General features: G+C 53.7%; 1 protein-coding gene across 5 annotated transcripts in view; it reads left to right on the forward strand.

Annotated features, from left to right (window-relative positions):
• Positions 1-235: 235 nt before the first annotated feature.
• PARVB (parvin beta) overlaps positions 236-23,328 on the forward strand; it is a 116,512-nt gene continuing 93,419 nt past the window's right edge. For 2 of the 5 annotated variants that reach the window (XM_055082360.1, XM_055082361.1), the window contains exon 1: positions 5,212-5,373. In XM_055082360.1, coding sequence (XP_054938335.1) covers positions 5,301-5,373 — 73 coding nt within the window. In that variant the 5' untranslated portion in view covers positions 5,212-5,300. Of the gene's footprint in view, positions 411-3,721; positions 3,770-4,934; positions 5,079-5,211; positions 5,374-23,328 lie in introns of those variants that run through there. The other 3 variants (XM_055082362.1, XM_024127342.3, XM_028483943.2) reach the window with 3 other exon arrangements.

Consider the following 23,328-nt stretch of genomic DNA (forward strand, 5'->3'; position numbering starts at 1 on the left):
CGGTCCGTCCCGGCGGCGGCACTGGGAGCGGAACCGCCGCTTCACTCGGAGAGTGAGTGTGACGGCCACCGTGGGAACGGCCGACGGCCCGCGGCCTGGGAGCGGTGACCGCAGAGCCCGAGCCGGCGCAGACCTCCGGCGGCGGGCTCCGCAGGGCCAGGGGCGGGCGGGGGGCGGGGGCCGGCGCTGGGGCCGCGCCCTCCCGGCCACTCCCCGGGGCGAGCGGCGGCGGCGACCAGGGCTGCTCCCCCACGCGCTGCGCCCGCGCCCGGCTGCCGGGCTCCCCGCGCGCCCCATGTCCTCCGCGCCGCTGCGCTCGCCCGCCCTGCGGCCCCACAGGATGAAGAAGGACGAGTCGTTCCTGGGCAAGCTGGGCGGCACGCTGGCGAGGAAAAAGAAGGCCAAGGAGGGTGAGTGCGCCGGCCGCCGGCCTCCCGCCCGCGCCCGCGCCGCGCCCCGCCCCGCGGACCCGGCCGGGTGGCCGCCCGGCCGGCGCCCGCGCGCCTGTCGCCCCGAGGCCCGCCGGGGCCCGCTTGAGTGGCAGCCGGGACCACGCGGCCCGAGCCCCGCCGGGACCCGCGCGCTCGGCCTCCTCCGCCCGCCCGGCCCGCGCAGCGCGCAGCCGTGACCTTCGCGACAGCCCATGACCCTCGCTCGTTCCTCCTCCGAGACCTTTAAACGCCGGCCGGGAACCAGCCGCGAGCCTGGCCACCCCCCTTCCCCGGCGGCTCGTCGAGCCCCTTTTGGGCTCCCGGCGCCGTCTAAAGGCGCATCGCCAGCTCCTGCCGAGGGCAGGATGTTGGGCAAATGTGGGGCGAGCCCCCGGCCCGCGGAGGACAGGCCCGTGTGCCCACCGCCGCCTGAGTCGCCGTTTCTTGGGCCCCCTTCCCCGCCCGCAGGCCCAGCTCGTTCAGCCCTGTGGCCACTCACTCGATGAGCATTTATTGGGCACCGGTGCTGAGCGGGCAAGGCCCGGGGCCCGCGGGTATGCGTGGTGTGGTGGCCGGGATGCGGCCCAGCCCCGGGGAGGGGAGAGAGGAAAGGGATGCAGAGCGGGCCGGCCAGAGGCTGCGAGGCCCCCCGGCCAGGACGACGGAGCCCCCTCCATTTTTGACTCCACGTGTCCACGAAAATAACCCTCAAAAACTTCCTACCACCTCCTACCTTTTAAAAGTTGTTTTTAGAGTTGTGAGCGATGTGACTTCTGGCCTCTTGTTTGTGTTCTTTAAATCCGGCTGTTTCCTGGGCCTCTCCCAGGGCTGCATTACTGAATTTTTCCTTTGTTCTGGCCCAGAGGTTCCTCCCCTGGGCCGGATTCCCTGTGGGTAAGAGGGTGAGTTATACTGCGGTGGCTGTGAACAGGCTGGCGGGAGCTGGCCTCAGGCAGGACATTAGACAAGAGAGGATCCGGAGTCAGGGGCGTGCTGTGAGTTCCCTAAACCATGGGACCCCAACACCCGGGCCGCGGCCTGGTAGGACCTGGGCCGCACAGCAGGGACCTTCATCTGCCACTCCCCGTCGCTCGCTTTAGCCTGTGAACCATCCCTTCCTCCTACCCCCGTCTGCGGAAAAATTGTCTTCCACGAAACCGGTCGCTGGTGCCAAAACGTTTGGGGACCGCTGCCTGAGACCACCTGAGCCTGAAAGTCTTCCTGTACCTGGAGGATGAGTGTACCCCCCAGGGATGAGTGCACCCCAAGGACATACTTGCGAGGCACTCGTGTCCCCGTATTAATTTCTCCCATTGAGGTGCGCATTCCTAGGGATACCTGTGATGCTTTGCCTCGAGGGATGTGCGTACTCCCACACACTTTCCGCCCAGGGATTTGTGTGTGTGTGTGTGTGGCGGGGGGTGCCTATGCATTTCCCACCAGGGACGCTTTTACCAAATTAGATGATTCAGTTCCATGAGGGCAGGGCCTTTCACCTTTAGTTTATCAGTGAAAAAATGTTGCCTGCCATATCAGTAAACAAAGGATGTTGCAGCCTTTGAGCCCCTACAACCATCCCGGAAGGTGAGCCCTGAGGAAATTCAGGGTGGAAACAAGAACTGCCAAGCCCTCAGGCACTGCAGCCACCCCGCATCGATGCACCCCGAGGAGACTCAGGATGAGGAAGTGGAGGAAGCGGGCCCCAGGTAGCTGAGGTGCATATCAAAGGAATGATTTCAGTGAGCCCAGACTCTTGCATCTTCCCATAGGGAGAAAAGTGCTAAATTCCTTGAGATATCTGGTTTTCTTTAATTAACAGTAATCTTTTGATTACGTGGTCTTTGCTGCGAAAACCTTCTACATATCCCGGTTCCTCCCTTGCCTCTTTGGAGCGGACCCTCAGCGCTGTCTGAGAGGCTGTGTCCCGGGCTTAAGTCCTCAGTTTTGTCCATCGAATAAAACATAATTCTCAACTTGTAGGTTGTGCAGTTTTTTCAGTCAACAAGTTGTTCTGAGCAAATGAGCCCCTCCTCTCTGAAGCCTGACATTTAGGATCCAAACTGGCTTGTGTTAATCTCTATCAAGTCACACCTCCGAAAAGATGGTAAATGGCCTTCACCCTTCCCTTGGACATTCCAGCTGCCTCTCTGATCTGCGGTCTCACTTGGAGTCCTCATCACCCTCACCGAAATCATTTCAGTTCCTCTTTATACCTTACGACAGTTATAAACACAAATGTCATACCCTTTCCAATTCATTCATTGCCTGCTGTGAGACCCTAAGAAGAAAAGATAGGTAAGGCCCTCGCTTTCATGGAACGGGGAATCAGTCATAATAAATAAATAAAACCGACCAATCATGCCCTAATAATATGTGCTAGGAGGAAGATGTAACAGTGCAATCAGACAGATGCCCACAGAAGGCCTCAAAGCAGGTGATGTTTGGGTTGAGACCTGAAGGAACCAGGAAAGCAATCTCTCACAGAATAGCAAGTCATCAGAATGTTCCGGAGGATGACAGCTTTTTATAGGTGACATTTATGCTCTTGAAATACGAAGAGCACACTCCTGAACTCGTGGACTGGCTCCAAGCTCCAAAGCGAAGTGCTTGTCCTTGCCTTCATGAACTGGCGTACGCCTAGAAAATCGAGGGCCAATCTGCCTTAACGTAAGTATAACAAGAATCACAATAGTCAGAGTCATCCTGTGATGAATAACATAGGCACAAAAACGGCAGGAGAGACATGCTTCCGTAGTACAGCTCTTGTTGTTGTTATTGTTGTTTTGGCTGCACCACGTGGCTTGTGGGCTTTTAGTTCCCCGCCCAGGGATTGAACCTGCGCCCTCCGTAGTGAAAGCCCCGAGCCCTAACCACTGGACCGCCAGGGAAGTCCCAGCTGTTGTTGCTCGGGTGTGTGAGTTAGCTGGGTCCCCTGCCTCGTTTCTCAAGATTGGGGTGCCTGGCACCCTCAGGGGTCCCCCCCCCATACAAACAGAAGGTCACAAACACTGATTGGGCTCGCACGCAGGAATTCAGGGAGGACTGGCCTTGGAAGGGCTCAGTGGCTTCTGTCTGGTCTTGCGGGAAGTGGGGAAGCAGTCAGGAGCAGGAGGCCGAGGTGTGAAGGCTGGAGAATGAGGTCCTCAGTGATTGAGAATTGCCAGTATTCCTGCGGGCCCGTTGCCTTGGCAACCTGCCCTCCCTGCCAGTCATGTGGTTCACGAGCTGGAGCAGTTCCTGGCCCAGCTCGGGCCCCTGTGGGGAGGCGCTCATTTGCCTGCCAGGGACCGATCAGGAAGAGGAGGCTTCGAGGTGTGCCGGGCGCTGCCAGCTGCACAGTGGGTTTCGTTTCCTTTTTGTTAGAAAGTCCACGGTGAATTCAGGAGCGTGGGTGGAGGTCGGGGGGAGGATGCCGGGACGAGGACGGCATTGCCGAGAAGTTAGAGATCTGGGGGCGCCGGGGGCATTCGCCCCCGCCCAGGTTGGCAGAACCTGTGGCTGTGAGAGGCACGGAGGGACGCGTTGGGGTGAATGTCCTGTCACCTTCCAGGGGAGGTCATGTTAGGAAATGTGTTCTGAGGTTTGGAGGAACCCCTGCAGGAAGTGCCCGTGGATTAAGGCTGATGTTCTATGGTAGGGAAACAAGTCGTGTCATGTGTCGGCCCGGTTTAGAAAACGGAACTGTGACGAACTGTGGGGGGTTGCGAAGGGTGGCAAGGAACACTTAAAAAACCCCAAAGCTCCCCTTAGAAGGCCTGGGGACTGTTAAGAGCCACCCATTAAAGTGGTTCGGTTTTACTGGAGCTGCACACAGCAGGCGCAGAGGAAGACTCCCCACGAGGGCCCCCTGGTGACCACGGGTGACAGCCCCACAGGTCCAGCGGGCCAGGAGGGGGGCAAGGGGGCGCCCCAGGGACGGATGCCCCAGCTGCTGTGTAAAGTCCTTAGAGGCGGGCGGCCAGCTCTGGGACGGGGCGGCCCTGGACGGAGGGGCGGGATGGGGCCCACTCCACCCATTTGTATGAGAGGCCCCTGCCTGCCCCTGGCCTCCGGCCTCTGCCCAGACACCGGTGACCCGGCTGCACAGCTGCAAACCTGCCACAGCCCAGCCTGGAGGCTCTGTCCCTCCCGCTTTTCCGAGGAAAGCAAGCATTAAGGACGTTCGTGTTCCCTGATGGTTTTTTTTTTTTTTGAATTTGATTTAACTTAATTTAGTTTTTTGACAGCAGGTTCTTGTTAGTTATCCATTTTATACATATTAGTGTATATATGTCAATCCCAATCTCCCAATTCACCCCACCACCCTTTCCCCCTTGGTGTCCATAGCTTTTTTTTTTTTTTTTTGTAAATGTATTTTTTAGAGCAGTTTTTGGTTCTCATTCCCTAATGACTTACGATGTGGAGTGTCTTTTTCTAGGCTCATGTGTCATCTGTACCTCTTCTTTGGTGAAGTGTCTGTTCAGATCTTTGGCCCATTTTTTAATCAAGTTTGATTTCTTTTAGTTGAATTTTAGGACTTCTTGGCGTATTTTGGATACAAATCCTTCGCCAGATGCGTCTTTGGCAAACACTCTCTCCCTCTCTGCGGTTTGTCTTCTGGCTCTCTTGACCCGGGTCGTCTTCTGAGCACTTGATGCAGAAATGGAGGTAAATGAGCAAGATATTGACTGAAACCTCATGAATTTTCTGGTGTCTAAAGAGACACCGGTGGGCTGCGACCTTGAACTGAGGGCTGAAGGTATTAAGTTTCTTCGGTGGGCTTTAAATAACTTCCAGGAGAGAATCTCAGTTTCAACCACCACCGTTAACCCCTGTGCGTTCCCCTCAGTTCTCCCCGAACTCTCCAGAGGGATCAGCTGCGTGGACGCCATGTTGTCGCCAGATACCATCCCACTTCAGCACTGCTCTGTAACGAGGGCACCTGGACAGGGGTGCCTGCAAGGTGGGACTTTTCCCCTCATGCTATGATTTATGCATTTATCTATTTGTTGATCTAGTTCTAGGATAAAATATATCAGTATTTTTAAAAATTTTTCTTGAAATATAGTTGATGTACAATGTTGTGCTCGGTGCAGGCGTACAGCACGGTGACTCAGGTGTTGCCCTCCTTTTACAGTTGAGGAAACACGACCTTACCCCGCAGCCACTTCATGGCAGCTTAAACCAGTGGCTCCTAGGTGGGGTGGGGATGATTTTGCCCCCAGGGGACATTGGCAGTGTCCCATCTGGGCTGGGGTGGGGATGCTAGCGACATCTAGTGCCTGGGGGCCAGGAATGTTGGTAAACATCGCATAAGGCACTGGACAGCCCCAGCCAGTGTCGGATAACAGTGCCGAGGTGGGGAAACCTGGTGTTTCTTTCCTGAGGTGTCTCCAGAGCCAGGAGGAGGTTGACCAGCCTCAGGGGGTGGGGCAGCTCCTCGGGGCCCTCGACTGCCAGGGTCTGGAAGTGCCCCCCAGAGCCTCCCCCCGCCACCCCGTGAACCCGTTCTCCGCGCAGCGCCTGGGGCCCTCAACTCAGTTTCTCGAGGGGGAGAATCCGCACGGCTCCCCCGGACCGGGCACACTAGGCCGGGCACACACGGCTGGGGCAGCTGGTTCCAGGCAGGTGTGGTCCAAACATGGAGTCACCTGGTGAGTGGGGGTCCTGGGGGGAGATGCGATGTCCTTGGCAGACACCCCTCTCTGGGGACGGAGAGTGAGAAGAAATGGAAAACTTCCGTGAAGGTTCAAAGGAAATGCAGTCAAATCCTCCGTAATTGCTTCAGCACAACCTTGTCAATCAACTGTACTCCAATAAAAATTAAAAAAAAAAAAAGGTAAAACATAATTGTTTCGGGTGGTAGATAGGAAGGAGAAGGTGAAGGCCCCCTCGGCCCTGTCCCAGCACAGCAGAAGGTGGACGTGCCCGTGAGCTCCGGAGACCTAAGGGCACAGGGAAAAGGATCTTTACCTGGCAGGCTGGGGGCCGGCGGCAGGCGGTGACCTGGGCCAGGCCTGTCCTTAGGAGCCTGTGGGCGCTGTGAGGAGGGGGCAGGCCGGTGTGGTGACGGACACCCAGGGGAGACACACATCCGGGATTTGGGGGTTCTGGGTTCTGGCTGGAGGAAGTGGTCCCCTGGTTGCGTGTAAAGGCTGGCTAGGAATTAGAAGAGGAGGGGCCCTGGAGGAGACCCCAGCTAGTCCCGCTGGGGAAGTGCAGGCCGTTCAGAGTGGCCGGACTGTGGTGTGGTATGTGGGCCGTGGTCAGCCTCGGGGCAAGCTGGAGCGGTCACTGGGCCCTGTCTTCCCCACACGTGGGAGCAGTGGGCGCCAGTGACCAATCTCAGCTACTTTAGAGAGGCCGGTGTCAAATGGATGGGAGCCGGGTGACCGGCGGGGAAGCAGCTCCAGTGTAGGTGCAGGCAGGGCGGGCTTCCTGGAGGCAGTGTGCTGGGCTTGGGAGCAGCAGGATTCCTGAGACTTGAGGAGGCGGCAGCTGCAGCACGAGATGCAGAGGCAGCAACCCAGAGGCCACTCTGAGACGGAAGGAACCGCGTAGAAACAGATAAGATGAGGGCCGGTTCTCCAGGCCCCTGACCCTGCTCCCACTTAGTTACTCTCGGGGCTGAGGCACCTGGGGAGGCGTAGAGTTCTGGCTGTTTGGGGTGTTTGCATAGAGAACTTTTGGGGGCACATAGAGACTTTGAGGTGATTTCCACATCCTCTTTAAGCAGATCTCCGCACACCCTCCCACTTCCTTGTGAAAATAAAGATGGGATAGTATCCTTCTTTGCTGCAAGATGTAGGGAAAGGATTTGTAATGCGTTTGGTCTCCTTTGGCCAGGGAGGTGGGACTTTTGGGGGATTCTTTGCCTTTCCAGTCCCTCTTTGCTCACGTGATCGCCTTGATGATCTACCCTCAGGCAGTTGACTACCCATCACGGTTAAGGTGGGTTGGACTCCTAACTTACAAGAAGGGAAAGAGGGTGGCTGGAAAGAAGGGGAGGGAGGTGAGCAGGTGAGGGACCGGGGCCATGTACATGATGGGTTCTAGAATGTTCTGTGGGAAGACAAGTCAGTGTAGGTCCTATTTGAATCCAGCGGGCTGTGAGGTTCTCTGCAGACCCTGCCATGTTTCTTGCTGCAAACCCTAAGGCATCTTCTTTGAACAGGGCTGCCTCTGTCCATGGGGGCTGCTCTTGGTCAGAGAGGGAGGTACAGTCTGTCGGCTCCTGTAATGCAGGCAGTCCTGAGGCAGTCACTGGAAACCACTGTTCTGTTTTCCTGTCTCTGGCTGAGAGGAGGTGGCTTTCAGGGGCCTTGGTGTGGCTTTGTCAAGTTTCCTTTGACTATTATTCTGATTATAATCTTCAAATCCAGCACTTCTCCCTGTTTGTTCCACTGTTGTTCAGATGCACCCCGGGGCATTTCAGAGAGAAACACGTAGGCACGTCAGCGTGTCCCACACTGGGCTTTTTTCCTGGCCATCTACTGAAATCTCTCGGAAACTTTGCTTCAGTAGAGAATGGAAATGGTGATACTGGGCCCGGAGTCATGACTTTATGTTCCTTACCTTTCAGGAACAGCTAACTCTCTGGGGTCCTCCTAGCATCTCGGTTATACCTGCGTGGTCCCAGAGAGTCAGGTCGCCTTGGCAACTTCACACTCGTTAGAGGAGCTCAGCTTTGAATTCCTGTCGCCTCCCCATGGAATTAATATTTATCGCACATCCCGAAGTTGCTTTTACCCTCGCGTTCCCTGTCCAGTCGTCAGAATAATTAAGGGATGGTTCGAAGATGTAAGTGGGGAAGCGCCTGTTGTGAGCGGATTTTAAGTGCTCCAAGTGATTGATTTCTCCCCTGTTGTGGTTGGCAGAGGGCAGGTGCCTTTACCCGGCTGTATTTTTATTTTCAAATACGCAGTTCCATCGCAGGAAAGAGGTACCCAAAGAAAGCACATTTTCTCCTTGCATTAGCCGTACACTTGACTTCCTAGGTTTCAGATGAAAAATGGCTTTACCTCCTATTGAGTATATTTATTATTTACTATATTATGTAGAGGCTGAAGAAACATATTAGTAAGTCTAAGAGTACCTTATAAACATGTTGGCCTAGTGGTGTTAATCTGCTGGTCTGTTCTCAGTGCTGTTGGGGTAAAAGAATATAAACACGAACTGCAATCAATTCTAGAAGCTTTTGGTGGCTTTTGCCTCATTGAGATGCTACTATTTTTTTTTTTTAAAGTATAGTTGATTTACAACGTTGTGTTAATTTCTGGTGTTCAGCAAAGTGACTCAGCTATATATATGTATATACACATATGTATATACACACACACACTTTTTCGGATTCTTTTCCATTATAGGTTATTATAAGATATTAAATATAGTTCCCTATACTATACAGTAGGTCCTTGTGGGTTATCTATTTTATATCTAGTGGTGGGTATATGTTAATCTCAAACTCCCAATTTATTTCTCTTCCCCCCTGCCGCCTCCTTCCTCTTTGGTAACCATAGTTTGTTTTCTATGTCTGCGAGACTCTTTCTGTTTTGTAAATAAAGTTCATTTATATCCTTTTTTTTTAGATTCCACGTATAAGCCATATCACCTGGCATTTGTCTTTCTCTGTCTGGCTTATGTCACTTAGTATGATCATCTCTAGGTCCATCCACGTTGCTGCCAATGGCATTATTTCATTCTTTTTTATGGCTGGAGATGCTGCTTCTTGGTAACATTAAAGGAGGTACCGCTTTCTGGTTAAAAGAAAAAATGGAATGAGCAGCAGATTCCGGCAACACCTGGTCTCTGGGGCTCACGGCACCGAAGTGTCACGTGATCGGCCCTGGGAAGCCAGTGGTCCTTTCGTTTTCTGCTTCCTCTGGGTGTCAGGCCGTGGAATCCCCTTTTGCCGCTATGTGTTTCGCCCTCTGAGTGTTAAAGCTTTGGGGCCTCACTTCCTCACTTGTGAGGCGGGGAAAGGTGGGGGAGATACCAGCGCTGTGTCTCCGAGCCCACGAGGGCTCCTTGTTTCCCAGAAAGGCTGCATGTCCCTGAGGGAGGCTACACACCGGTGGGTGGAGCCGGGTCTCCGCTCCCAGCCCTGCTCTGCGCGTCTGTTACTCCGCCTCTCTCAGCCTCTTTGCCTGACCAGCCCACGTGGATCACGTGGCACTTGCCCTTAGGTGATGTGAGGATAAAATGTGATGAAGGTCTTATCAGCAATTGAGTGCTCAGTAAGTGTTAGTTATTGATAATGTTGACAAGTGAGATATTGACACAGAGCTGGTTAGTGGTAGGGCAGGGCTGCAAGCCGTTTCCACCCGAGAGCTCGACCGATAATGGCTGCCTGCCCCTGTGTTAAGAAGGATTCTGAGGCTGCATCTGGATGGGGGGATGGGGGGGGAAGAACGCTGGGACTAATTAGTCAAGCCTGCCGTGTACATGGGAGGGTTAATTGCTGACTGATTGTCGTCCCCAGAATAGAAACCTCTTCTCACTCTGGTCCTGTATCATGTCGACAGCTCTGGCTGCTTCTTTCACATTGTGTCTCATGCAGGCGCTAGTTGGCGGGTGGTAACGGAGTGACACAAGTACTTTAAATTATTTGCATTTGGGGAATGTTGGGATCCTACTTCTTGTCCTGGACCACTGTGACCAGGCGGCACCGTGCACGCTCCCTTGAAGTGCGCACTGCAGAGAAGCGGAAGTTCCTGTGTTTGCAGAGGAGCAGGCATTTGAGCTGGGACGCCGTGGTCCTGGAGTGTGACACCAGCTCAGCAGGCATCCTCGCCTACCTCACCCACCTCGGCCTCTGTCCTTGTCAGCAGCCTAAAGGAAGCAGAACATTAGGCAGATCTGAGCAGTTTCTTACGCTTGCACGTTAGTTAGTAGTTGAATGCTTGCTTGTTAAGCTTAGGCGTTTTGAAATGATTGTCCTTGGTCTGGGTCTTTGAACCTTTACTTGCTAGTAAAGCAGAGCGGGTCAGGAATGTTGGTTTCCACAAGTAAGTCCATCTTAATAGGTGACGCCTGTCATGTTCATAAGTTAGGCGTTTTCATACTTTCATTTGAAAAAGTACAGTTCCAAAGGATCTAGCTTTTACTCCGATATTAAGTTATTAATAAGCTAAAGAGGGGCGGAACATTTCCTAAGTCCTAGGGCTTGCTCAAATCCAGCACTCCCGGAAGCAGCTGTCTGGTTCGATGGAAGCCCAGCCGCCCTCAGTTTGCTGCTTCTCCCATTACCGTGGAGTCTGCTAGAACCATCCAGGCGCTGCTTTAAATATGTGGACAGAGCATCCTTTGGGCAGGCTGGGGAAGGGGACACCGTGCTTGTGGTGTTCGAAATTCATTGTTGGTGTAAATGGACTTCGAGGGACGTCTTTCCCAAAACCTCACTGGAAGTGTCTTCATCCCTCTATTTTCTCTTGTTTTGAAAATTAATATTATCTTTCAAAGTAAGACCTGAACGAATCCATACGTGATATATACAAGCTTAATAGATGATCAACTAAGAAGAAGTGTGGGAAAAGTTAAAAGAAAAAACAAAACAAAACAAAACCACCCAGACTGGAGTCTACAGTGGTCGTGCTCGTGGCCGAGGCTTGTTGGCACCTGTGGCGTTCCAGGCACGGCACTAACCTCCACTCGTTTAATCCCACCCAAAGCCGAGAAGTGGGTACTGCATGGTTATTCCCATTTTGCAGACGAGCAAACAGAGGCCCAGAGAAGTGGAGTCCTTTGCAGGAGGTCACTCTGCTGGCTGCTGGCCGCTGGCCGGTGAGATTAAAACCTTGGCAGCTTTGGTTCTTAATCGCCACCAACCTTGTCAACTGGAAGAGTGATTGAAATGCGAGTAGGTTTCCCATCTGGCTCACAGTAAAGTCATTATCATTCCTGGCATTTGAGATGCACTCAGCCCTGGTGGGAGGAAGGTGCTCCCGAGGAGACGAATGAGATCCATTTTGTGCTGAATGGACTCGTTGGCATTTGCAGAAAGAAGACAGAACCCCGGCGACTTGGTGCTGCTCCAGGACCTGGTCCAGGTCCGCGCTGGTCCTCCGTTGCCTGCCCAGCTCTCCCCCAGTCTCCTCCGTCTTCCTTGGCTCTGGGCCCTCACGTGTGCTGTTCCCTCTCTGCCCCATCAGCTTAAATGTCAGCCTCCAGCAGGTGGGGGCCCTGCGCTGCCCCATCACCCACCACGGCCTGTGCCTTCCTGCCAGAGGTGGAAGGCTCTGTGACTGTCTCCCGCTAGCTTGGGTCGCCCGGCCTGGAGTGTCGTCGTCATCTCTTCTCCAGAGATGATAAGAAATGCTCTCGGCCACTTAGCGTGGTCTTTGTGTATTTGCTGAGTGAGCAAGAGGCAGTCTGTGCAGTGTTTACGGCCACTGAACTTGCGACCCACCTTTGAGGGTTGCAACTCATTCTGCTGCGCTCTGGGGCTTTGACCTGGGGGAAGGTACTACCCTGAGCCTCGGTTTCCTCTTCTGTAAAGAGTACTTAACCCATAGGGTTATTGGGGAATTGAGTGAGTTATTAAATGAAATGATGTAAATTCAGCTGGGCCTGATCAGGTGATAGCATGGGAGAAAATATTCCCATGATTTGGGTACCAATTCCACTTCTGATCACCAGCTGTGATTCTGACACCAATGCCGATGTGTGTGGGTTTTTTGTCCACACCAGGTAATTCTCTGACTGGTATCAGTTCGGTTCTGGCACTATCTATCTGGAGATGGCATCAGATTCCACAAGTTAAGGACTCAGTCCCACAAGACTGCCCCCTACTTCGGATGCTAATGCCAAGTTCAGGTTATTTACTACCTGTGCTTCTGACCGACTGGGTATAAATCAGAGGTTTCCACGACCCCCTCCTTGGGTTTGATTAATTTGCTAGAGCGGCTCACAGGACGCAGAGAAACATTTTACTCACTAGGTTACCGGTTCATCATAAAAGGATATAACTCAGGAACAGGCAGCTGGAAGAGATGCACAGGGCGAGGTGTGGGGAATGGGGTGCCCTACTCACCCAGTACCTCCTTTGTTCACCGACCCAGAGGCTCTCTGAACCGAGTCCTTCTGGACGTTTATGGAGGCTTCATTACATAGGCACGATTGATTAATTCATTGGCCATGAGAGATTGCCCAAATCAATCTCTAGCCCCTCCCTCCCCCTTGGAAGTTTGGGGGAGGCCCGGAAAGTACCAACTCTCTAATCCCATGGTTGGTTCCCCTGGCAACCAGCCTCCGTCCTTAGGTTACCTAGGGGTTTTTCAAAAGTTACCTCATTCACATAAGACATCTTTATCACTCTTATCACACTTAGGAAATGCCTAGGGTTTTAGGAGCTAGGGCCAGGAATTCGGATGAAGATCAAACATATATATTTCTTATTGTAAATCACCATTATCCCAATTTTCAAAATACATGTCTGATAAAGGACTGATGTCGAGGATATATAAAGGACTCCTTCAACCAATAATAGAAAGACAACACGATAAAAGAATCAAGGTTTGAACAGACGCTCCATCAGAGAAGATGCACGAATGGCCAGCATGCGTCTGGAAAAGACCTTGGCCTCAGCATCGTTAGTCGCCTGGGGAATGAACCACAAATTAGAAGCAGAGGGACATACTCCACACCTGCCAGCATGGCTGAAATGATCCCACCGGGACTCGGCGAGGATGTGGAGGAACTGGAACGCTCATACTCGCTGGGGGGAGGGGTTTACGGTGGTGTCATCACTTAGGAGGTCAGTTTGGTAGTTTCTCGAAGAACTAAACCTACATCCTCCCTGTGACCCAGCAATTCCAGTCTGAGATATTTAGTTAAGAGACATAGAAACCTGTGCGCATACGAAGACTTGTACCAGAATGTTCGTAGCAGCTTTACTCAGGATAACTAAGACCCGGAGACTGCTGCCCATCAACAGGAGAATGGAGAGGTGGGCGGGGCTGCTGGGCCATGAGAAGGAGCGGGTACCAGCGCACGCGACACAGTGACTCTCAAAACTGCTGTGCTTGGGGGCTTCCCTGGTGGCGCGGTGGTTGAGCGTCCGCCTGCCGATGCAGGGGACGCGGGTTCGTGCCCCGGTCCGGGAGGATCCCACGTGCCGCGGAGCGGCTGGGCCCGTGAGCCGTGGCCGCTGGACCTGCGCGTCCAGAGCCTGTGCTCCGCAACGGGAGAGGCCACAGCAGTGAGAGGCCCGCGTACCGCAAAACAAACAAAAAAACCCTGCTCTGCCGAGCAAAAGAAACCAGACCCAAGGAGCACGTACTGTGACTCCGTTTCTCGGGAGAAGGGGTTCTAGATGGACACAGCTAATCTCTGGTGGTTGCCTCTGGAGTGGGATGGGGCCTGGCTGGGGAGGGGCGGGACAGAATCTTCTGTGACTGTGAAAATGTCCTCTATCTTGATAGGGGTTTAAGAGACACAGGGGCACGCATTTGTCAAAACCCCTTGAATGTGCACTGAAGAATGTGCATTTCAGTGTACGCACATTTTAACTAGAAAGAAGAAAAGGATTATAAATAAACACTGTACTCTAGTTAGTGATGTGTATATATTTAGGGGGAGAGGCATCCCTGTCTGCAGTTTACTTTGAAATACAGAAAAATTAAAATGGTGTGGCAGGCCCCCAGTGATGTCCACATCCCAATACCCAGCGCCTGTGACTGCATGACCTTGACGTGGTAAAAAGGACTTAGCAGATGTGATTAAGTGAAGGAACCTGAGATGGGGAGATGATCCTGGATCGTCCAGGTGGGCATAGGGTCCTCACAGGAGGGAGGCAGGAGGTCAGTGTAAGGGAGAGAGGTGTGTCGATGGAATCAGAGGTTGGAGTGATGCAGGGCCTCAAGCCAAGGAACGTTGGCACCTCTAGAAGCTGGAAAAACGAAGAAGCGGATTCCCCTTACACCTCCAGAAGGAGCACAGCTCTGCTGACATCTTGATGTTAGCCAAGGAAACCTGTTTTGGACTTCTGATCCCCAGAACTATAAGATAATAAATTTATATTGTTTTAAGCCACTGCATTTGTGGTAATGTGTTAAGGGAGCCACAGCCAACTAATACAGATAGATTTCTGGATAGATAGAGGGATGGATGGATACATAATGAAACAGTTACAGAAAAATGTTAGTGGTAGACTCCAGGCAGTGGGTGTACAGGTGTTCACGGTCAAGTTCTTTACACGTTTCTACACGTTTGAAAATTGTAATTGTAAAAATTGGGGAAAACGCCTGGGTTAGGCACATAATAAGCTCTACACAGGTGTTAGCCAGCATTCTCATCATCATTACCGTTACGGCCACTCCCCACTTTATCCATCAAATACAGAAGAGGTGCAGAAAGAGAAGGCCGTGGGCTGGTGGTAACTGGACAGAAATAATAAAATATAATAAGACCATCATGACCTATTTGGATAGTTGCTTCCATTTAAGAAAACTTGAGAGAAGAAATCAAGTGAAGGGGTGGGAACTCAGGAGCCAGAGCCCAGTCAGTGTCATTTCTGCCAGCTGGCCGATTGGGTCCAGGCTGCACACAGGTGCAGGGATGGGACGGAAGACGGTGCCCCGGGATCTGCGCCTTCATCCTCAAACTCCCTGAGCTGCTGCTGCTTCTGAGGATGTCTGCACTTTGTTAGGAGAAGACAGTGTTTTAGTTAAGTTGATCTAGGGAACATATTATTAGTATAATGAGATTTTAATGATTTGAAATTTTGTTGGAGCTGCACACAGAATTTCAATCTTATTATGTGCAGCTCGGCTTGGTTTTGTTTTATTTTTTGCTCAGGCCCCGTGGCAAGGACACGTTTCTACAATGATTATTTAGCTTTTCTTGCTGAGAGCCCTACTTGCAGGCTGCCTTTAACTTTCTTGTTTTGAAAACCCTTCGGAAGAAAAGAATATCCTTTTCGTGAACACTTGGCTGGCTCGATCAGAAGCAGAGTGTGAGCGTTGCCGCTGAAGAGATTTCTGTTTGTTTAAGGGTTATGCCAGGTCTCTGCTCATTATTCGCGGTTGCCGCGAAGCGGAGACACAACCCGAATGTCCATCAACAGCTGAATGGAAACACACAGTGTGGCCTATCCATGCAGTGGAATATTATTTGGCAATAAAAAGGAGCAATGTACTGACACAGGCTGCAGCAGGGATCAACCTTGAAAACATCATGCTCAGTGAAAGAAGCCAGACACAGAGGGCCACATATTGTGCAACTCTATTCGTATGGAACGTCCAGAGTAGGCAAATTCACAGAGACAGAAACTAGACTCGTGATTGACAGGGGCCGTGTGCAGGAGAGATGGGAGTGACTCGTGATGGATCCAGAGTTTCTTTTTGGAGTGATGGAAACGTTCTTAAATTGATTGTGGTGATGGTTACAAAACTCTGAATATACCAAAAATCATGGAACTGCACACTTTAAAAGGGCGATTTGCATGGGGTGTGAATTCTATCTCAATAAAGCTGTTAAAAAAAAATAGTGGGCGGCTGAGAGCCGGAGCTCAGAGCTTGTCCTGGCTCCCTGCAATCATGGATCAGTTTCCTTGCATGTTTCCAAGGTGGGATCCTTAACCTGGCGGGGGGAGGATGGGGTATCCTCCAGGAAGCACGTTGACTTTTTCTATTTGATTCAGTTTCATTTCATTAGAGAAATGTGCTGGTCACAGCTTTCAGAACTGATTTTATGACCCACGGGGTCAAGAGGATAATTTTCAAACGTTGCTCTGAGAGATGCAGGGAAGGGGAATGAGTCGGTGGGGGTTAAGGGGCCCGAGTACCTTTGAGGGATTTATTGTTGGCTCTGGTGTTGGGTGCTCCAACCCGGGTTCTCAGCTCTCTGGTTTGTTCATTGTTATTCGTTAATTGTGCAGCCTTCCGGGCACAAGGTCATTCATCTGTGCATTTCCTGAGCTCCCTCAAGACCAGCTACCAGGGTGGGACGGGCGACCAGTGGAGTGGCCCTGCCCTGGACGCTGGCCCAACCCTCGTGGTATTGACGCCCCCCCTCGCTCTTGCTGTCCACTCTTCATTCCCCGCTGAATGACCTTGACCCCCTTGCTGAAAACCAGTTGGCCATCGGCTGTGAGTGTATTTCGGGCTCTGTTCTAGTCCATTGGTCTGTGTGTCTAGCCTATGCCATCATCAGACTGTCTGCAGCTTTGTAGTAAATTTCCCCCACTTTGTCCTTCTTTCTTTTTCAAGATTGCTTTGCCTATCCAGGGTCCTTTGAGAGTCCGTATGAATTTTAGGGTGGATATTTTGTTCCTGTAAAAATTGCCACCGGCATTTTGATAGGGATTGCATTGAATTTCGAGATTGGGTTGTATCGTTGTCTTAACATTATTAAGTCTTCCGGTCCCTGAACGCGGAGGTCTTTCCATTTATTTAGGTCTTTCTTCCTTCGTTTCCTTTCGTGGGGTTATGTAGCTCTCAGTGTGCAAGTCTTTGCCTCGTTGGTTAGATTTGTCCCTGGGTGATCTGTGTCTTTGGATGCTGTTATAAATGGAACTGTTCTGTATGCCAGGTTTCTACCTGAGCGTGCAGCCCGAGCAGTGCCTGGTTCCCGCACTTCAGGGCCCCTCTCTCTTGCCCACTTGCCTGGTTCTTGCCACTTTGCTGGGGCCTCGCCCTCGTGGTTGGATGTCGTTGACAGCCAGGGGAGCCCGTGCCCCTGCCTGCGCTTGGCCTACGGCAGCGGGCATGCGGGGCTGACTGCAGGAGGGGGTGAGCCCAAGTCCCTGGAGGTGGACCAGGTCGGCTCTCAAGTGGCTACCTGGCAAATCGGATAGAGGCCGGGGGGTCCGGGCACAGAGGATGGTGCAGTCATGAAGCGGAGGCAGGCTGTCTCGGTGACACGTTATCTCCTTACGCAGCCCCTTGGATACACCCGATTAAAAGAGGTGCAGAGGGCACTTACTACCCTGGTCATGTCAGCAGGAGTGGTGCGCTAACAGGACGGTTCTGCAGAATCCCTGGCGGGACCACAGGGTGTTCTCATCGGCTCGTTTCCTTCACGGGTTCAGGACGGCGCTGCTGGGGACTGGAAGGCTGAGGCTGAAACCGAGCAGGACCCCGTGGGCTCCTGGGCGCGGAAGACTTTCTGTCCCCCCGCCCCCCGCCCCGGTTCTTGTAGGCAAGACTCTAGCCTCCAGGACCTTCCCTGAGTTCCAAAGGGCAGGTTCGAACAGTTGCCTATTAAGGGAGGAGCAACCAAGACACCACCTGAGGCGAGACTAACGGGGCCAGAAAAGCTCCCTTGGTTATTTAGCAACAGGGTTTTGTACCCGGGAACCCGCGCAGGGTCCTGCTAGGTTTCAAGGCCAGAGTCTGCTGACCGAGCCTCAGGGACCTTATCGGTGAGGGCGGCGGGTGGCAGCCTGATCTCCGATGACCCTGAGGATTAAGGAGGTCCTACGCGGAAGGCTGGGGCACAGCCTGACCGTAGGGCAGCCTGGCGGAAGCTGTGGTTTATCTTCCTTCTCATTTTGGATGCCTCCCCGAGCCAGCACCCTCCCCAGCACTGCACACAGTCAACTCCTCCGTCCTCACAGCAGCGTGTTGGGTGTGGGCGTGTTGTGATCCCATTTTGCAGATGAGGAGAAAAGACAGAGAGGAGGGGGGCCCCACGGCTTGTCCGGGAGGAGCTGGGACGCAGGTGAGCCTCTGCCCACTCCTCGCTGTGGACGATACCTTGGAAGCTCGGGAGAGTACCTGGGCCCCCGGGCACTCCAGGATGTGGTTTTAATGACATTTGGGGAGTGACTGAGAGAGGATGGGCCAGACTTGTGCCTCTTCCGCTGCCTTCTATAGGGACTACTGTGAAAATGCCATGAGTCATTCATTCCTTCATTCATTCCTTCATTCATTCATGCCTTAGTTGAGCAGCCTTGGGAATAGAGCCTGGACTGTGCCGGCACAGCCCCTGTTCCAGGTGGTCCCAGAACAGACAGGCCAGACCCCCCACCCTCATGCTCCCCAGGGACGAGGGGACCTTAGCACACGTAGTGGGTCCAGCCCTGGCCTGGGGTTGGGGAGGCAGGTGCCCCTGCAGGGGTGGTACTTGGGCTCTGAGCTGGAGGTTGAGTTGCCTTTAGCAGGAAGGGTGGGGACAGACCGAGGGAACAGCTCGTGGGAAGGCTGACAGGCGAGAGGGGAAGGAGGTCGTGAGTTGGGCCCCCCCACGTTCAGGCTCTGAAGTCCTAACCCCTGCTGCCTCAGCGTGATCTTACTTGGGGGTAGGGTCTCTAAAGAGGTGATTAGGTCAGAGTTAGGTCATAGGCTGGACCCTCACCCAATGTGAATGATGTCCTTATAAAAAGGGGAAATCGGGACACAGACACACAGGGAGGGAAGCAGTGAGGACACAGGGAGAAGGCAGCCGTCTGCAAGACCAGCAGAGAGCCCTCAGGAGAAACCAGCCCTGCATCTTGGACCTCCAGTCTCCGGACTGTAAGACAATTCACTTCTATTGTTGAAGCTGCCCAGTGTGTGTACTTCCTTAGAGCAGCCCTAGGATAGGAAGACAGTGTCTGGTTGGAACATGGGGGGAGTGGCCAGGATTGTGACGGGTGAGTCCCGGGCCCCTCTCTGGCCGTGACCACCGTTGGCAGAGGTGGTACTGTCCACTCAGCTCGAGGATCAGTGCCAGGCCAGTCACGCACCACGGGGAGGCCTGCTCCGTTCTGGGCCTCCTCTTACAAAAACAACCAGATGTATTTGTTTCTACAGAAGATGCCTGGCAAAGTAGTCCGAGTAACGGAGCTCTGCTGCAGCGTGACAGGAGGGCAGCAGGGCTGTTCACGTGGGGGCATTCGGTGCCGGGAGGGGTTGTTCTTTGGAGCAGGGTGTGGCCCTGGTCATGGGTGTCCATCTCCCCCTGACACTCAGGGTCCTTCCCGTCCCAGAGATGTGTGAGAGCAGCCTCTTCCGGAAACCCACCAAAGAGAAACAAAACAAAACCTCCAAACCAAGACAAACCAGGTCTGGGGCCTTGCATTTGAATGGGGTGAGACTTAAAAGAAATCCTTTTTTTTTTTTTTTTTTTTTTTTTTTTGCGGTACGCGGGCCTCCCTCTGTTGTGGCCTCTCCCGTTGCGGAGCACAGGCTCCGGACGCGCAGGCTCAGCGGGCACTTACTACCCTGGTCATGTCAGCAGGAGTGGTGCGCTAACAGGACGGTTCTGCAGAATCCCTGGCGGGACCACAGGGTGTTCTCATCGGCTCGTTTCCTTCACGGGTTCAGGACGGCGCTGCTGGGGACTGGAAGGCTGAGGCTGAAACCGAGCAGGACCCCGTGGGCTCCTGGGCGCGGAAGACTTTCTGTCCCCCCGCCCCCCGCCCCGCTTCTTGTAGGCAAGACTCTAGCCTCCAGGACCTTCCCTGAGTTCCAAAGGGCAGGTTCGAACAGTTGCCTATTAAGGGAGGAGCAACCAAGACACCACCTGAGGCGAGACTAACGGGGCCAGAAAAGCTCCCTTGGTTATTTAGCAACAGGGTTTTGTACCCGGGAACCCGCGCAGGGTCCTGCTAGGTTTCAAGGCCAGAGTCTGCTGACCGAGCCTCAGGGACCTTATCGGTGAGGGCGGCGGGTGGCAGCCTGATCTCCGATGACCCTGAGGATTAAGGAGGTCCTACGCGGAAGGCTGGGGCACAGCCTGACCGTAGGGCAGCCTGGCGGAAGCTGTGGTTTATCTTCCTTCTCATTTTGGATGCCTCCCCGAGCCAGCACCCTCCCCAGCACTGCACACAGTCAACTCCTCCGTCCTCACAGCAGCGTGTTGGGTGTGGGCGTGTTGTGATCCCATTTTGCAGATGAGGAGAAAAGACAGAGAGGAGGGGGGCCCCACGGCTTGTCCGGGAGGAGCTGGGACGCAGGTGAGCCTCTGCCCACTCCTCGCTGTGGACGATACCTTGGAAGCTCGGGAGAGTACCTGGGCCCCCGGGCACTCCAGGATGTGGTTTTAATGACATTTGGGGAGTGACTGAGAGAGGATGGGCCAGACTTGTGCCTCTTCCGCTGCCTTCTATAGGGACTACTGTGAAAATGCCATGAGTCATTCATTCCTTCATTCATTCCTTCATTCATTCATGCCTTAGTTGAGCAGCCTTGGGAATAGAGCCTGGACTGTGCCGGCACAGCCCCTGTTCCAGGTGGTCCCAGAACAGACAGGCCAGACCCCCCACCCTCATGCTCCCCAGGGACGAGGGGACCTTAGCACACGTAGTGGGTCCAGCCCTGGCCTGGGGTTGGGGAGGCAGGTGCCCCTGCAGGGGTGGTACTTGGGCTCTGAGCTGGAGGTTGAGTTGCCTTTAGCAGGAAGGGTGGGGACAGACCGAGGGAACAGCTCGTGGGAAGGCTGACAGGCGAGAGGGGAAGGAGGTCGTGAGTTGGGCCCCCCCACGTTCAGGCTCTGAAGTCCTAACCCCTGCTGCCTCAGCGTGATCTTACTTGGGGGTAGGGTCTCTAAAGAGGTGATTAGGTCAGAGTTAGGTCATAGGCTGGACCCTCACCCAATGTGAATGATGTCCTTATAAAAAGGGGAAATCGGGACACAGACACACAGGGAGGGAAGCAGTGAGGACACAGGGAGAAGGCAGCCGTCTGCAAGACCAGCAGAGAGCCCTCAGGAGAAACCAGCCCTGCATCTTGGACCTCCAGTCTCCGGACTGTAAGACAATTCACTTCTATTGTTGAAGCTGCCCAGTGTGTGTACTTCCTTAGAGCAGCCCTAGGATAGGAAGACAGTGTCTGGTTGGAACATGGGGGGAGTGGCCAGGATTGTGACGGGTGAGTCCCGGGCCCCTCTCTGGCCGTGACCACCGTTGGCAGAGGTGGTACTGTCCACTCAGCTCGAGGATCAGTGCCAGGCCAGTCACGCACCACGGGGAGGCCTGCTCCGTTCTGGGCCTCCTCTTACAAAAACAACCAGATGTATTTGTTTCTACAGAAGATGCCTGGCAAAGTAGTCCGAGTAACGGAGCTCTGCTGCAGCGTGACAGGAGGGCAGCAGGGTTGTTCACGTGGGGGCATTCGGTGCCGGGAGGGGTTGCTCTTTGGAGCAGGGTGTGGCCCTGGTCATGGGTGTCCATCTCCCCCCTGACACTCAGGGTCCTTCCCGTCCCAGAGATGTGTGAGAGCAGCCTCTTCCGGAAACCCACCAAAGAGAAACAAAACAAAACCTCCAAACCAAGACAAACCAGGTCTGGGGCCTTGCATTTGAATGCGGTGAGACTTAAAAGAAATCCTTTTTTTTTTTTTTTTTTTTTTTTTTTTTTTGCGGTACGCGGGCCTGGCTGTTCACGTGGGGGCATTCGGTGCCGGGAGGGGTTGTTCTTTGGAGCAGGGTGTGGCCCTGGTCATGGGTGTCCATCTCCCCCTGACACTCAGGGTCCTTCCCGTCCCAGAGATGTGTGAGAGCAGCCTCTTCCGGAAACCCACCAAAGAGGAACAAAACAAAACCTCCAAACCAAGACAAACCAGGTCTGGGGCCTTGCATTTGAATGCGGTGAGACTTAAAAGAAATCCTTTTTTTTTTTTTTTTTTTTTTTTTTTTTCGGTACGCGGGCCTCCCTCTGTGTGGGATCCTCCCTGACCAGGGCGCGAGCCCGGTTCCCCTGCATCCGCAGGCGGACGCACAACCACTGCGCCACCAGGGAAGCCCCAAGAAATCCTTTTTACTTCCTTGTGGAAGGAGAGGTCTCAGCTTTGAGCCAGAGAGGCGCTGGTCAGGATCGTTTTGGTGGTAAGTGACAGAGACGCAGTCGCATAATTTCAAGCAGAAAGGTTTGGCTTAGGTAAGCAAGCCTTAGAAGAGACAGAAGGGGCTGGTCTGGGGAGGCCTGGCCCAGAGATTGGCCCTGGTGCGACCCTGTGCTGCATGTGTAGCTCACACCCCCCCAGCATCAGGGGCCCCGCCTCCCCTGCCCCACCCCCGAGTCAGGTCACAGGCGCACCCTCAGCATCATGTCCTGTCTTGTGTGTTCCCTCCTGTCGCTGGGGCGGGCAGTGGGCTGTGCTTCAGATAGGGTGACTCAGCGCCGAGGCCTCCAGCTGCAGGCCCAGCTCTCTGGCTCCGAGGCTGTGCCATGCCTCCTCCCCAAAGAAATCACATGAGAATTGACTCTCATTTGCAGATGAGGAAACTGAGGCCCCGAGAGGGGGCGGGAGCGAGGTCTCTTGTCGAATGGTCTTCTCACTGTAGGTCCTACGTGAGCTCAGTGTACGCGGGTGTCAAAATGAAGGCCACCAGCCGTGAATGTGATACGCGATCAGCGTAAAAGGGACCCCTCTTCTCCCGCCTTCCCTCATTTCAGGCACTAGCCGAGAATGGAAGGTCCATTTGTCAAGGTTAGCTCCGGTCTGATTCAGTTTGGATGTTGTTCCACACTTTGAACTGGGGTAAAAATACCCACCCAGTGAAAATGTGAGCAGGGGACACACAGAGCGCAGAGGTCGATTTGATTTCTGCAGCGGTAAAAGGCCCTCTGAGGCTGCGTACCCACTGCTGTGGTGGCCCCGCCGATGGCTTTTATTGTCCTCGGCGTCGGAGTGATCCAAGTCGAAGCACGATTTCTGAGCGCGTTGCAAGGCGCTTTGGGGACGGTGGAAGCCCTGGAGATCCAAGCTGGAAATCAGACTCCAACTGGTGCTTTGTTCCTATTCGAGGCAGCAGATTTCTGCCCGGGACGCGGGCGCAGCCGTCTGGAATACGGAGTGAGTGGAGTTTAGTGCCTGAGCAGTTGGCACCTGACTCAGCCTCTGCTTGTCTCTGGCGGGGATTGGATCTGGATGTTCCCACCGTGAACGAGCCCAGCGCGGAGTTTCATGGGCATGCGAGGCCCTGGCTGTGTGCCCGGGGCTCTGCAAACTTTTTTTTTTTTTTTTTTTTTTTGCGGTACGCGGGCCTCTCACTG

Source organism: Physeter macrocephalus, unplaced genomic scaffold (genome assembly GCF_002837175.3).
Source record: "Physeter macrocephalus isolate SW-GA unplaced genomic scaffold, ASM283717v5 random_96, whole genome shotgun sequence".
Lineage (NCBI taxonomy): Eukaryota > Metazoa > Chordata > Mammalia > Artiodactyla > Physeteridae > Physeter > Physeter macrocephalus.